We start from the raw sequence: 16,621 nt of genomic DNA on the forward strand, positions 1-16,621 counted from the left end.
ACATCAGGGAAAAAAAAGTCTCGCTGCAATTAAAGCATTTTATCCATTCACTTTTCTATAATATATCTAGATACCTATGCAGTCTATTTTTAAATAAGACATTTATTTAGGGAGTTTATTGTAGTTTTCTGACACACAGATATTCATTAGCTCCCAGCAGTAGCCAAGAAAAAAGAAAAGGGAGATCATCGGCCCTGTTTTAGAAATGAGTAAACTGGGCGCCTGGGTGGCTCAGTTGGTTAAGCGACTGCCTTCGGCTCAGGTCATGATCCTGGAGTCCCAGGATCGAGTCCCGCATCGGGCTCCCTGCTCGGCAGGGAGTCTGCTTCTCCCTCTGACCCTCCTCCCTCTCATGCTCTCTGTCTCTCATTCTCTCTGTCTCAAATAAATAAATAAAATCTTTAAAAAAAAAAAAAGAAATGAGTAAACTGGTTCACAAGAAGAAGGGCACAGAGTGTGCTCAAACTCGGATGGCCAAGAAGTGGTTAAAAGTGGGCCTCGGACCCGGTTTCTTGTGGCTCAGTCCACTCCTCCAAGGCAGTACTAAAGTACTCTGGTCCAAAACAGTTCAACTGTGGCCACAACAAATCCAGAGTTTTTAATAACGTGAAGGACAGAGATGTCTTGGCCAGAAAGTGCTAAGAGTAGACCTTAGGCAACAAAGAAATACTCAGAAGAATATTTTTAAGATTGTGGTCTGAATTTTACATTTCTGCTTATATTACATCTTTTGGATAGCATTTTTGGATTTATGTCTTTTGGATTACTCTCAAATTTCAGATGATGTTAAACAGCATGATAACTTTACATTCTTTGAAAGTTCCTGTACCTCCAGAGAGGCCTAGACCTTGTCTTATATACGCAACGGTTTCCCTTCCTTTTTTGTTTTCTCCTCTTCCAACTAACTCCCCAGAGTCAGGTAGCAGCAAAGCATGATCAAGAGATCACCCTATATCAGAGACGGTAACAGCATGAGAAAAAAACCAACACAACACGGAGTATGTATGTTATGAATAAACAAGAAATTCAAGACAAGGGCAGATGACTAGTGTTTCCCATGCATGCACCTGCTGGTCACTCTCAAGGGCTAGAGATGTGCAGTTCCGATTCTATAAGCTCTGCTGCATTGATGTCTAAGGGCACCTGTTTCCTGCTTAATGGAAGACCTGAAGGAGGGAGATGGGGAAGAGAAAATGAGGGGAGAGTCCTGTTTGCCCCACGGAAAGCAGATTCCTTGGGGGTGTAGGGGAGGGATAAATATGGGGAATTTTTGTGGAAGCTTAAAGATTTCTTTAACCTGGTACTTGAATAAAAACTGAGACCAAAAAAGTTTAACTGTAAATAATATTTTGCTTAACATTTATGTCTGTAACCTGTACATATGAAAAAAGACAAATTATGTAAATAAAAACTTAACCCTCAATTCAAATGAGCACAGTGCCTACGAAGCGCTCTTTATAAAGTGACATAATGAAATCTAAACTAGAATTCACCAATGTGTCATAATTTCTCCTTCTGATCATATTCTATGTTCATACCATATCTCAAACATATCAGGTCAAATATTATGAAAATGCAAAGGTTACTAATACCCATAATGATTTGCTTTTAGATTATTGAAACTTTTTCAAAATTCCAATTGTAATAATAAAAGCAATTAAAATGGAGGAGAAGCTGTCACCATTTAAAAAGTAATTTAAAAATCAACTTTATTTTTCCATTTGTTGAAAAAATTGAAGACTCAAATATGAAAACATAGTTTATTTTCTCATTCAGGCTTTTGTAGTTTATTTTTACAAAATAGCAGACAAAATTTGGTTCTTTATATTAATACAGAATATGTAATACATATTGAAATATATATATATAGCACTTAAGTTATAAACACATAGCAAAATCAGTATCACTTAAACAGCAACCATGTATTTCACATAATTATGATTTCTCAGAAGATCAACATCATTTTCAGCTTGAATATGTATACAGTTTTTGATGCTTTATGTTAACTAGTATTTACAAAACTAGTCTAAAAACTACCATCACCTACAAAAGTGATGGGCTTTAGGATACAATTTTGCTCTCATGCCATAATAAAGACTTAAAATTATAGAAAGCCAGAGGGAAATAATCACTTCAGTGCAATTGCAGTAGGTAGAACTACTAAATTGTGATTTAACGATGTATGCTTTTGAATCTTCAGTTGTTGGTTTCTTTATGATTCAACCATCTCTTAATCCAGGTTAGATTATCACCCCTGATCATCTAACTGTGATAGAGGGAAGTTGCATAGGGGCTTTCTTCATCTCTGAAAAAAAGAAATTCAGCATAAATCAGTGTTTAAAAACACTATTCAGAAAACTAATATGTATACTTATTATATACCTTAATATCCACTTGCCAAAGAAGGGCAGGAGTATATCAATTTATAATATTTTGCATGTCCTGGAAGTTGTATGAAATGCAAATACTCATTAGGGTGTACCTTATTATCTGCATTTTATTGGCAACTCAATTATTGGAATAAAGAAGGGTACTTGTAAAAAAAGAATATATATATTCTTATATATTTACATTTTTCTATTACATTTAAATAAAACATATTGAATTATAAAATGATTATATTCGTATTTGTTTTTATTTTTTATATTCTACCTTTTCCTCGAAAGGACTTAATGTGCCTACAACAAAAAGCCTAAATATAATAAGATGAATTAGATAGAAATAAAAAATCAGGACTAAGGAAAGGAGAACAGTATGAATACATTAACCATAAAAAATACTGTAGTAGTTGAACTGAACATCAGTTTTAGTTGCTAGCTTCCCGGTAGCCAGGGCAAAAAAGGAAACCAACAGCTTGTGCCATTCTTGGATTCATAAAGGAAAAAGAAAATCAATTCTGTAGGAGAGAAAAAGATTTGCCCTAGTACCAAATTAAAGAGCAGAGAAAAAAGCTCACATGAAAAACACCCAGTAACAAATAACAGACACTGTCTTTGACAAATTGCATTAGGATCACAAGGATTCCCCAGTGCGATCCTTCCTCTGATGGGATAAACGAGACGTTTCTGCTTGGCTGCTATCCAGAATTGCTCGCTGGACAGTTACACTACTAAACCAAAGAAACTTTTTATAATAAATAACAGAGACAACAGGTAAAGCCCTATGCAGAATGCAGGAGCTCTTTTTACGCTTCATATATTGAAAATGACTTTCTAGAATTAAAATAGAGTTTTTAAAGGAAAAGGAAAAAATAGGAAAGGGAAGAGCAAAGGAGAAAACAAAACACAACAAAACCTTAGCCAAGCAAGGACAGCATAAGAGTAATTTATTCAGCCTCTGACATTATACCAGCATATTTTTACCTGCTCTCTTCTTTTAGTTTCTTGGCTGCCTGCGTTGACAACTTAATCTGCAAGTCTAGTCTCTGCAGGAAATCTCTAGCTGACACTTCTTCAGGCTGTATGGGCTGAACATTGGATTCTTGAGGACTGGGAGGAGAAAGGTCTTCCCCAGCTGCTACCGGCTCTTCTTCATGAGAAAAACTGCTACCAACAGTTTCATTTTCTGGAGAATCTATTGAGTTAAGTCCATTAAACAACAGAGCCTTCTCTGATATAACTGGGATGTTCAAAGTTTTCTTCAGAAATATACAGTCACTGGTAAACAGTTTATTTGCCCTTTTAATCTGCTCCATCTAAAATATAAAAAAGGAAATACAGAATTATATATAAATAAATCCATTAGTGGGGTTTATTACACAACCAGAACTAAAAATATCCAGGCTCAGAATATGTGCAATGCTTTCTCTGGATTCGAGATTCTTAATTTGGGTTTAGTCACTTCCCCAGGTACTCCTAGTTATTTCAAGAGTTGTCAGGAAATTGTTTCCCAACTTTAAAAAAGGAAAAATGAATTTTCCCCCACTATAATATTTCCCCTACAAGGGAGCTTTTACCAAGAAGCCTTAAATCCCTGAAGTTTTAGCTTATCTAATAAATTCTATTCTTGTTTTAACATTTCTATTATTTGATTAAAAAAAAAAACTAGTACTGTTATTTTACTTACGGGGTGCTTCCCTCGTCTCTGGAATTGTATTTGGTAAATATAATGGATACAGGAGCTGGTACAGGGATAAATACAACGAGCATTTGCAAGAATGGTGTAGACTGGGGCTGCAGGCATTAAGAAAGACCTCACAGAGAAGGTGGGGTTCTGATTTTGATTCTTTTAATTTTAGATGGGCCTCGAAGAAGGGGTAGAAGCAGTACAGGTAAGGAAAGGAGGTGTGGAGCACATTACATACATTATCTCGTATTTCCTACCCTATGGAGCAGGCATTAGAAGATCCACTTCACCAATAAAAGAAACAAAACTCAGAGAGACTGTGGACCATGGAACCATCATACACTGGCAGATGAAGCAGCTAGAATTTAATACAGTTTCTATACCCTCAAACTCTTTCCCAGCCTGTGGATGCCTCCCGCAGAGCGCAGAGATGGGGATGGGAGGTGGGGGTGGAAAGGGAGAATGGAAAGGGAGAATGGAATCTACACACCGGGTCTCATTTAACCTCCACAACAGTTCTGCCATCCAGATACTGTCACCCCCTTTTTGCAAATGAAGAAATGGAGACTCCAGAGAGGTAAGTGGCATGCCTAAGTCCCCAACGCTGTGAGCGCGGACAGGACTCAACGTGCGCTGGCTCCCGGCGCGCCGGAGAACCGCGTGCGCATGCGTCCCCCAGCCGCGCTCCCGGTGTCTGCCCACCTGTCTGCCCGCGAGCCGGGGCACTGCCCCGCGCTGGGCTCCGCACGTGCCCCGCGCCATCTCAGTCTCTGCACAGCTTCTTCTGCTGAGGCAGGGGACCGAGACGGTTTGGTAAGAGAGCTGAGTGCGCAGGCTTGGGAATCTGACAGGCCTGGTTTCAAATCCCAGCTCCGCCAACACCAACCGTCTCCACGTGAGCTGGTTCCTCCTTTCCCTCAGCCTGTAGCCTCGTGTGTAAAATAGGTGTCACCCACCCTTCACAGGGTTGTCTCACATCCTTGCATAGAGGAGACAGAGAGGTAGGTAGGTAAGTAGGCAGACAGACACAGATAGGAAATCTATGAGAGAAAGAATATTTAGCAGAGCACCTGGCAGCTGATGATACTACTATTTTCCAATGAAGAAATTAACGCACACACAGATGACTGATTTGACCAAGTGCCTACGGCTCTTTAAATGTGTGAGCTGGAGGGGCGCCTGGGTAACTCAGTCGGTTAAGCGTCTGCCTTCGGCTCAGGTCAGGATCTCAAGGGTCCTGGGATGGAGCCCCGCGTTGGGCTCCCTGCTCAGCGTTGCGTTCAGCGGGGAGTCTGCTTCTCCCTGTGCCTCTGCCCCTCTCCCCTCATGCTCGTGCGCACTCTCTCTCAAATAAGAATCTAAAACAATTAAAATGAATGTGTGATCTGGGATTTCTGTCTGACTCTGAAGTCCATACAACACCAGGATAAAAGTGCATGACTAATGGGACCAAATTATGGGATCCTTTAATGCCAAATTGTGAGTGAAACAATTAGATTTCTACATCAAAGAGCCTGAAAAACAACAGTCGATTACTGAATGAACCCTGTATCTCCTGATTTCTTACTATAAGCTGAATCTATACAAATGGTACACTTAAAGCTTTCTTTTTTTTTTCTTTTAAAGATACTACATTAAAGTATCTTTTGTGTAGAGTGGGGTGGTCTTTTGTGTTCTAGTTTCTGATTAAAAGAGAGAAGGTAAGGGTGAGGAAGAGAGGCATGAATAGGCAGGTGCATTTAGGAGACAAAACTAAAAATCTGAAAATCCTAAGTATCTCTGGTCTGGTTCAGGCTTCGATTTAAGAGATTTAAATAACCATAGCAGGTTATTTAATTTAATTAGATAAAGAGATTTAAATAACCATAGCAGGTTCAGGTACATTCTACTCTGCCTTTAATACCTCCTCCCTTTTTTTTTTTTAACAGCTAGCATCTACCTCCTCCATCTTAGTATGTGGGCTTCCAACGGACTGAGCAACCCCCCCCCCCCACACACACACACACACACTCCAGGGTGAGCATATGACTCATTCTTGCCCTTTGGAGTGTCACAGTGTCCTGGCTTTCATGATAGGTCACAGTCCCATCTTGGAACAATTCAAAGATGCAGGGAGACTTTTGCTGGGTCTGGGAGGAGAACGATTCTGTATTTTTTCTGCTGGAAAGAGCAGCTGTCCCCCCACCTCATGGAACCTGAGGCTATCTGGGAGGAGAGCAATCAGTTCTCTGAATCAAAGCCTGAAGCTAGAATACCCTAGGACCTTTCAGTTCCATGACCCAATAAACTCCATTTTTTGTTTGTTTCTGTTTTTTGCTTAAGCCAATCTGAGTTAGGTCTTCTGTCACTTGTAAATCAAAGACCCTTCATTGATATAGTGCTCTTCAAAATGCTTATTGGCAGGGGTCTACTATTTTCTGAGAATAATGATGGAGGACAGAAACTGACAGGAACACCAGATCTGAGTGCCAAGGCAGGGCTGAGAATATCAAGCATAAACTGTGAATTCCTTCAGGACAAGCACTTTTATTTCTCTATCTTCCCTGGGGCTAACAAAGACCTTTACACATTAAGTGCTTAGGATAGAAGGATGGATAGATGGATGGATGGATGAATTCATTAAAACAGGTCAGAGGAGTAGGCATAAAGATGAACCCAGGGGCGCCTGAGTGGCTCAGCCGGTTATGCATCTGCCTTTGGCTCAGGTCATGATCCCAGGGTCCTGGGATTGAGCACCACATCAGGCTCCCTGCTCAGCGGGGAGTCTGATCTCCCTCTGCCTCTCCCCCTGGCTTGTGCTCTCTCTCTCTCTCTCTCTCTAATAAATAAATAAAAACTTAAAAAAAAAAAAGATTAACCCAGGGAAGTAACCAGAAAGGGACAATAAATCATCTGCTGTGCTAGTGACTCTTTCAATACACCCCCACCACCCAATCCATCCCCAACTCTTCTTGAGCCTGTTCTGAACCCCAGGAGACTGACCTCTTAAGAACTGCATTACCTAAGCCCCCTTGTCCTTGGACTGCCAGTGGGTGTTCCAAAGGAAGTCATGAGCAGAAAGATACAGCACCATGTCTCCAGTGGCTGCACTCCTCTATGGCAGAGTTCCTGCCAGGTAACCGCTCCCTCATCCACGGCTCCAGCCTTCCTCGTGTGGGGTACGCCACTTCTTCCCCTTGCCCTTCAAGCCTTGGGGTAATGTCTCCCTGCTGTTGCTAGTCTCAGGTGCTTCACCGTCCCTTGGTGGTTCCCCCAGCCCTGCTCATACTTCTGTAAATGTTCTTTCACTAAATTCTCTTTGGCCACACACCCCCACGCCCACTATCTGTTTCCTGTCAGAACCTTGACCCATACATCTATCATTCAAAACAAGACAGCCCATCACAGCTAGGCGAAGGGCCAATGACGGGGACCACAAGACAAGGTAACTGAGTCAACAGCTGGGTATAGTCAAGGAGCACAGGGAATGAAGGCAGGGTTCCCTTAGTTCTTGTGTATCATCCCATTGATTCACCCATAGAATTGCCTCTTTAGCCTATGAGCTTCCTGAAGTCAGAGACTATGCTGTCTCCATCTCAGTATCATCAGCAAGCATTTAAGGTGTACATTCACCCTATAGTCTAGACGGGATACAGCATCAGGGACATCGGGGATATCCAGACATAGTTAGCATCAAGGTGGGGACCAATCTAAGGACTGGCAGATTTGAGTCTGAAGATGAAATGAGCCTAATACAAGGTAGTAGTTAGAAACAGGGCCTCTGGGGCCATACTTTCTGGGTTCAAATCCTGGCTTTGTTAAGTATTTAGGATAATGCATAGCCCCCAGGAAGCCCTCAAAAAAGATAATGATAATAGTTGCTATCTTATTATTACTGGTTAAAAGTGAGAAAGTAACAAGTAAAGGCAGATTCTAACATGTATTTATTCAGCAAATGAGAAGCAGGAATTTCTCACAATAAAAAATATTTCTCCTACAAAGTAAGAATATATAAAAAAAATTTCATGAAACCAACCCCAGATAATTAACATTATATGTTGTCACTGCCCTGAGGTGTGCAAGCTCTATGTTTTCTTTTTCCCCCCAAAGGTGATAAATTTGATCTTAACTTGTTTTCCTTTACGAGTGCTGGCTTGAACCAACTGAACAGGTTGCAAACTCTGGACTCATAATAAAGTTAAGGAAAAAACTAGCCAAGAAAAAAAGCGGGGGGGGGGGGGGAAGGGGAGGCAGCATTCTAGTGAGAAAGAGCAGTTGCAAGACCCCAGCACAGGAAAAAAACAGTGTGGCTGAAGTATAGGGAGTAATGAGCAAAACTCTAGGCCACATTGGGCCTTGGATGCCAAGGTAAAAAACTGGATTTTATTTTATTTATTTATTTTTAAAGATTTTATTTATTTATTTATTTTAGAGAGCGGGGGTGGGGGGGAAGAGGTGCACACATGAGAGTGGGGAGGGGCAGAGGGAGAGAGAATTCCAAGCAGACTCCTCGCTGAGCTCAGAGCCTGACTCGGGGCTCAATCCCAGGACTCCAAGATTATGACTTGAGCTGAAATCATACATAGAATAACTACAGCTGCTTCAAGTTTTGGATAGCACAAGGATTTGATTTGTTACAGGCTTTGAAAATTGCAGTTTTCTGGCACGGTCCCAATGCTGACCTGGGTTGTGTTAGAAACACATAAAGCAGAGAACAGTAAATTAGAACTCTTAGAAGATATTATGATCCTTTTCTCCATGACCTGAGTCAAAGGCAGATGCTTAACTGACTGAGCCACCCAGGCGCCCCTCAATGAAACTTTTTTAAAAAAAGAATACATGAGGATTCTTCCTCTGCCCCTCCCCCCAAAAAATAAAAAAAAAAAAGAATATATGAGAATCTATTAAACCCCAAGCTACTAAAGGCTATTTTACCATACTTCTCGCTACATGTTGCATTATTTATTTATAGTTCTCTTGCCTTTGATCAGCAAGGATCAACAATTTCTACCAGCAGCAGGGCCTGAAGTTATGAACACAAAAGATTTACATATACTTACATTTCTAATTCACAACCCTTGTTGTCCCTAAAATGACAATTATTTCACCTTTTCTCAGCAAGGTGACTGCTGTTCGGGGAAATGTTAAGCAACTAGGTTTAGCAGCTCACTGGAACAAAGTGAGAAGACCCTGGGAATAAAACGGGACAGGAAGTGATTGAGGGCACTGGAAGCAACATGGCCTCTGGAGAGGCGAGAGGGCAGGCAAGCTACCAGGAGGAAGCAAAGAGACAATGAGAAAGTTTATGCAAATAATAGGTCTCCTCACTGCCTCCTGCTCACTTTTAGTTTGTATACTGTTTTCTGGATGTTTTTCCAGGGTTTCCAAACAAAAAGTTCACAGTGGCTGCCTGGAGCCGGTGAGTTTCCTCCTGAAGCTTGCATCCAACTGAGAGGAGCTAGGATCACCACAAAGGCCATAGCTAAATCTAGAACACTGGGTTAGGGTAAGGACCTAAATGTCTCAGAAGAGACAGGCACAGTCAGGGAAATTCCAGCCCAAGCAAATTCGTGTCTGAGATCGACGTGGTATTTAATAGTTTCTCAACTCAGCCCAAATAGTTTCAGTTTCCCAGACCACTTCCTCAAATGCTGCTTTGGTAGAGATGCTCAAATGTAAACCTATGTTTAATTCAATGTCAAGACTCCCTGCTGGTAGAAGGGGAGCAAACCAGCACCAATCTTTCCTTAGGCTGGAGAGCCAGCCTTAAATTACACTTTGCAATTCCAGTCACTCAGCCCCTACCCTGGGCTTTGTCTTTCAGGGTCTGCTCAACTCCAGGGCCCAGTGATTTCACTCCAGGCAGGCCTGTGGATTAGGTCCATACATACGTGGAGGGCCCGCCATGTGCCAGACCCAGGCTAGGCACAGAATGTACGGAGATGAGTGAGACAAGCAACCTGGCTTCTCGAGTAGCTACAGGCTAGTGGAAAGCAGTAGTAGACAAACTCACCATGAATAATAAGAGGAAAGCATGTATCATCCTGTAGCATATAGCACAAGGACTCAAACAAACCAGGCTCAATAAAAACAGGTAAAAAAATAATAATAAATGCCGGTTATTAATAACTAATAATGACTTTAAAAGTGATGTGGGAAGGGTCCTTCAGATATTTTCTAAAGCACTGGCGGAAGAACTGGCATCCATCAGGCGTCAGGCCTGGCCAGGTTCTCCAACATCCGCATTCTTCTTTCCTATAGAGAAGCCTCCTGGATCCCTGGGCCCATCTCTCAGGCAGAGATACTCAAATGAAACAGTAAACAAATAAGCAGAAAATATATAGCGCATCAACAAATCATCTAGACTCCAACAGCTTCCCACCACTTCCTTCTCCGCTGCTTTGTTCCCAGCTGCCATCTTCTTACCTGCATTATGACAAAGCCTTCATCCTTCTGGTCTCGCTGCCTTGGCACTCGCCCCGCTACAGTGTGTGCTCAAAGCCGCAGCCAGAGGGATCCAAATCAGATCACGCCATTCTTCTGTTCAAATTCCTCCAACACGTTCCAGCTCACTCAGAGAAAGAGCCAAAGTTCTTACAACAGCTTTCAAGGCCCGAAATGATCTGGTCCAAATACACCCTATTGCATTCTAAGTGCCAGGTACACTATTCCTGGAACTTGCCAATTATGTTCCCACCTCAGGGCCTTTGCATCACTCGCTGTTCCTGCTGCCTGGAATGTTCTTCACAGATATCTGCATGCCCCCCACCCACCCCCTTGCCTCCTTCTCTGTGAGGTCTTTGTGGTCACATCATTTTAAATTACAGCCACCTCCACTAGCCCTCCTTCTCTCCTCTCCCTGCTTAATTTTCTTTCATTTTGCTTGTCAATCCCTGACATATAACATATTTCTTTTGTTTACTCTCTGTCTCCACTGACTAAATTATAAGCTCCATGAGGGCACGGATTTCTATTTATTCACTAACGTATCACCAAAAAGATAGAAGCTGGAAAAAAAAAAAAAAGGAAAATGAGATGAACAATAAACACTGTTGGGAAAACAAGGCAGGCAAGGGGAAGGGGGAAAGGAGGAGGGCTGTAATTTGACAGAGCACAGTCAGGAAGGCCTCATGGAGGAGACTGTAAGCAAGAACTTGAAGTCAGTGAGGGAGCAAGTCACATAGGCAAGGTCAGCCACATAATTTGCAGGGCCCGGTGAAAAGTGCAAACGTGGGGCCCTTGTTCACGAAGTATTAAAAATTTCAAGATGGCGGGGCCCCTGGGTGGCTCAGATGGTTAAGCAGCTGCCTTCGGCTCAGGTCGTGATCTCCAGGTCCTCGGTATCGAGACCTGCATCAGGCTCCCTGCTCAGCGGGGTGTCTGCTTCTCCTTCTCTCTCTGCCTCTCCCCTCTGTTCATGTTTTCTCTCTCTCTCCCTCTCTCAAACGAATAAATAAAATCTTTAAACAATTCTTTTTTCAAGTTGGCAATAGTAGAGCAGGACATCAATTGCAGTGCAGGGCTCTTCTAAGCACGGGGCCCTGTGTGACTGCACAGGTCATACACCCATGAAGTGAACCTTCCATGCAGCTATCAGGGAAAGACTGTTCCATATGGATGGAACAGCAAGTGCTAAGACCCCAGGAAGGACAGTGCTTTGGGAACAAGAAACAGGCCATGCTTGTAAAACATGAAGATTCCTGGGCTCCTTTTCTGAATATTCTGATTCAGTAGGCTCAAGGTCAGTTAGGATTCTTTATTTTTAGTTTGCCCCAGGGCATTCTCCTAGCCAGGCAAGTTGGAGGAACACCTCTCTCCCCCCACATCTTGGGATGTACCCTGCTGCTAGCCATTGAGCACCACTTCAGATAACCAGTTTCCAATTTGTTCCCCCGGAAACCCAGGGTGGAAAACCAGACCGCCACTGTCACACCTTGTCAGAGTCTTTGTTCTGGGAACATCCCTCTACCTAAAATACTACTGGCTCTTACCAGTCTCTCCATGCTGAGGGACTGGAGTCCTGCCTGGACGACCAGCTGGGGGGCTGGAGAGCTGTCATCAGCAGACAGGCTTCTCTGAGAATTCCTGCTCCTCTAAGTAAGACAGCAGAGCCATGCTCGGCTCTTGCCAGACGTGGGATGTTAAATTCAAATGTTTGCCTGGACTGAGTCTTAATTTCCAGGTGCACTGCCTTGGGTCTCTAAATCTCCAACATATCATCACCAACTCCTTTAAACAATAATTTAAATATGCTTATGATCTTGGTAGTCAATATTAGAAACTTAACTAATTCAACTTCTTTCCGTTCAGTCAGGGAAAGAAAAAAACTTTTCTGCCTTTTTAGCTTCCACCTAAAATCTCAATTTACAATGAGTAAATCCAATTAATATTTGCCTATTAAAGCAATAATATCACTTCACTGTTACAATAAGAATTATCACTTTCACTGGTTCTACAGAATCTAAATATTTCATCAACTATAGTTCAGGGCCTAAAGTAAATGATACACATGTAATAAACCAGTGGTTCTCAATGAAGAGTGAGTTTCTTCCTAGGGAACATTTGGCAATGTCTGGATGGGGGTTGGGGGTTGGGGGCCTTCCTGGCATCTAACAGGCAGAGGGCAGAGATGCTATTAAACATCCTACAATGCACAGCACAACCCTAGCAACAACCCCAAAGAATTACAGGGTCCATAATATCAATAGTGCTGTAGTTGAGACTCTTTGTGGCTATTACACTATAATTCCCCATTCGTTATACTTGAGCTTAACATCTTAAAATCAAGTCTTTATGAAAGTAGTGAAAAATCTGGTTTACACTTTAACCAAAAGGGGTGATAAGGTTATGAGTAACAGGATCTATAGTAAGCAAAAACATAGATTAGAAAGTATTTGATAAAGGTAGAGAACTGCTGTGAGCAGATGTTTAGGAGCCCTACGCCACTCAAGTGCAGCCATGGAGGGCACTGGGCTCTAAAGACTGCTGTGGGTAGGAACCAGGGAAATAACACTTCTCTAGATATCATGGATTCCTGGTGCAGTCACCCTGGCCCAGGAGGTAGGACATATAGAAACCATACAGAAGAGACCTTCCTTCTTCAGTAACCAAGATGCTAAGAGAGCTCTTGATAAGACTAGGATAGAAATAAGGATGGAAATCAGAAGTAGAATCTAGATAAAAGCAAATGCTTTATCACTGTGCTAATTCAAGCTGCTCTCAATGAATAAACATACTTAGATAATATCCTTACCTCTCATCCGTCTTCCCATCTGTAAAAAGGTTAATTACACCTACCTCCAAGGCTCATTAGGAAAATCAAATTGAATAAAAACAAGATGGAACAGGACAAACGTAATGCCTGGCACGCAGCAGGCATTCAGCAGAAGGTAACTACGATATTCCCCAACTCTGCTTTCCTCTGGCCCTCACCCAAAACCAGGCCCTATTGATGTGCATAAGAACTGCAGTTCTATGTTCACATTTAGAAACTCCCAGGCAGAGGGAAAGGGACTATCCATGGCATGATACTATCTATATATGTCTGCACAGCAAGATCCCTGGTCTCACAATGTTTAAATGACCTGCTAGGTAAACATAGAGTATCAGCTAGAAGGTGCAAAATAAATTAGTCTCTATCATTCTGTAAAGGGCCAGAAAGTTTCACTTCAAGAGAAAGATACAGATAAGATCGCCTTTCTTCCCATTCGTGTCTAAGGTGTTTCAGGTAAGAACACTGAAAACTAATACAGAACTCAAATGCAAAAAGGCCATCACATGGCTCAGAGTTAATTATAAGTAATTTTAATGAGACAATATGCTCCCTCAAGTTTCCATGTTCTTCCCAGAGCTGTAATGCAATATACTTAGCACAAACACACTTATAAATTTATAATAAACACAGCTCTCCAGCTCACCTAGACCCCAGTTCTGAGCTGCAGCTTAGCGACAGGTGTCACATTCACAGTTGCCAGTGAGCCCAGGGGTGTAATTTCACTTCTAAATAAAGTAGCATAATCGATAAAAACCAGAACCATCCTGCGGGAACAAATGTACCATCGCTGACTCATCACAGCGCTTGTTTACAGAGAAAATAAAATTCTCTGCCTGAGTCCACACCTCAGCTGGGCTTTGAGTAAATATGCACTACGGTAGTGTGATCTGGACTGAACATCGGGTGAACGTGGCTCCCTGGTGCTCTCTGGCCTTCCTCACGGATCTGGGCCGAGTCTGGGCAGGACACCGGGAACTCGATGCACTTACCTGGGGAGGGAGCCTCGGCGGCCTGCCCCTCTGGCTACAGAACCACCTTCGGCGACCACTGCCGCGGCCCTCAGCGCGCGCCAGGCGGGCGCCGGGGGCCAGATGGCCGCCCGCGCGACCCCCGGGGCTCCGGACCCCGCCCCGAGCCCCCTCCCGTGCCGCCGGCCCTAGCCGCCGCGGCGCGCCCTGCTCACCGTGACTCCGTACTTGAGCGCGATGCCCTGCAGCGTATCGCCGGCGCGGACCCGGTGCTCCACATGGCGCTCGATGACGCCGGCGCCCAGCGGCGCCCGCACGCTGGCCGTGCTGCCGTACGAGCGGGTCTTGGTGCGGGCCAGGCTCAGTGACAGCTCGGCCTCCTCGGACTCGGAGCCGGAGCGCGAGCGCGGCGGCGGCGAGGGGGCCGAGGGCCGGGGCGCTCGGGGGCCGCCTTCCCGCAAGGAGAGCGCGGGCGAGGAATCCGCCATGGGTCCTGCGGAGGCCGCCAGGTCGCGAGGCTCGCCAAGGGGGCGGCGCCTTGTGCGCCGCCGCCTTTTCTTCCTCCTCACAGGGGCTGCGGATGGCCGTTTCGCGGGGGCGGCGGGCTGGAGGCCGCGACGCGGAGCTGCGGGCCGAGCATGGCGGGCGCCCCCTCCTGCGCGTCCCGCCTTCCCCGGGCGCACCTGCAAGCGGAAGAGCGAGACGAGATCCCGCAGCCACCGGGCCGAGCGCCGCGGCTCCACCCTGCTCGCGGGTGCGGGGCAGGCCCTGCGGTGCGAGGAAGCGGGGCGCACTAACGCCCGCGGCCGCGGGGGCTACGGGGGGCCCATCCTCAGGCGTCCTTGGAGCCGGTGGAGCCCTGCGGCATGCCCACAGGTTCTAGAGAGCCCTGCCCCGACCACTGCAAAACACCAAAGCTTTGCTCTGCTTCCTATATTGATTCCCCAGCAGGCGCCAGCTTTCTCAGACCTCCAAGCTCTCCCATAAAGGGTACTGCCCTCCCCCTACCCGACTGCCCTGATGACCTCAAAGTCCACGTCACAGAAAACATTGAGGCCATTAAACACACACCGTTTCTCCAGGCCTATCTGAAGAGCCAGGAGGGTCCGGGCCTTTCAACATTACAGCAGGAGGGATAGGCCTTTGAACATTACACCAGGTGGGTGACCTCAAACCAACCCTCCAGCTGTTTGGGTTTCACTCTTCACTGCCGGCCCCCCCCCCCCCCCCCCCCCCCCCCCCCCCCCCCCCCGCCAATTTTAGTCCTGGGCTGCCTGGAACGAGTGACTAGATACAGTCAATTTTCCAGGCTCACTAGCTACATCCATTCTCGTGGCTCGCTACTTAAAATTTACTATCTGCACCCATCTTTTTTTCTTATCAGATTCCTCTTTAAGACACTGAAATCATAACTCCACAAAGTATTATCATTAAATCTACTGATGGCCTCTTATCTCTATTCTTCATCTGAACACTCTCCTCAACATGCTGGCTTCTGACAGTATTCTACATAGAGGGGGTATGCATTTACTAGAGTGTGCTGCCACGGTTTCTGTTGTACTCTGGACAGCTCTGCAAGAGGAGGTACCCAATATGCAAGTCAGGAGACTGAAGTTTAATTCATTGGCTGAAGTTTCTATATGTCGCTGAGCTGGACAGAGGCAAAGACAGTGGAGCTTGGAGACACCACAAAGGATGGGAGAGGAACAAGTGGTCCTCACATCCCCCTCCCACTCAAAAATTCTTCAATGGCTCCGTGAGGACAGCAGCATTAACATAACTCACATTGGCACCCAAAGTATTTTCTATTTTTATTATCCATGCTCTGATCATATCCCATCTACAACTTATCCTGTGCACATCCTGCCAGACAGAGCCACTTGAACTTGCCCCTCTTCCCTACCTTCCTGTTTGCATATGCTATACATCCCCACCTGTAATGCCACTCTTCTATACCCTGTCTGTATTTTTTTAAAAATTTAAGGCCCATCCCACATGATACATCCTCCAAGAAATCTTTTCTGATTCTTCCCATGTGTCTCCCTTCCCTAGCCACCCAGTTGTTATTGTTTCTCCATTGAACCCCAAGGTAGTTTGTACCTCTTGTTTAGCATTTAACTTGTGTTTTGTGTCATATGCTTATTTCCTCTACATGTTCTCCAGTGAGGTGTAACTAGATCTTACTCATCTTTTTAGCACCAGCAATGCCTAGCTCAGAGGCTTCAATAAAGCATCAAAAGTAGTTGAACTGAGGTGTAGTACAAAGATCCCAAAAGCTAAATTGGATTATTTAGCAAGATTGTGCCATACATGAACTCTTGAGTGGTATCCATTG

The 16,621-nt window shown here is 44.4% G+C and overlaps 1 protein-coding gene across 3 annotated transcripts; it reads right to left on the minus strand.

Moving 5' to 3' along the window:
- Positions 1-1,748: 1,748 nt before the first annotated feature.
- On the minus strand, positions 1,749-14,963 carry LYSMD2 (LysM domain containing 2). Of its 3 annotated transcripts, none has more exons than XM_021693902.1 (3): positions 14,502-14,963; positions 3,363-3,694; positions 1,749-2,305 (listed from the first exon to the last, which is right to left on the minus strand). In XM_021693902.1, the coding sequence occupies exons 1-3, from the start codon at positions 14,772-14,774 to the stop codon at positions 2,263-2,265; spliced, it is 648 nt and encodes a 215-aa protein (XP_021549577.1). In that variant the 5' UTR covers positions 14,775-14,963; the 3' UTR covers positions 1,749-2,262. The 3 variants fall into 3 exon arrangements, with proteins under 3 accessions (XP_021549577.1, XP_044773914.1, XP_021549578.1); XM_044917979.1 differs by having other exon boundaries at positions 1,927-2,305; positions 14,515-14,522; XM_021693903.2 differs by lacking the exon at positions 14,502-14,963 and adding an exon at positions 10,471-10,482 and having other exon boundaries at positions 1,927-2,305.
- Between the last annotated feature and the right edge of the window lie 1,658 nt (positions 14,964-16,621).

This window comes from Neomonachus schauinslandi, chromosome 9 (assembly GCF_002201575.2).
Source record: "Neomonachus schauinslandi chromosome 9, ASM220157v2, whole genome shotgun sequence".
In the NCBI taxonomy this organism is placed as follows: domain Eukaryota; kingdom Metazoa; phylum Chordata; class Mammalia; order Carnivora; family Phocidae; genus Neomonachus; species Neomonachus schauinslandi.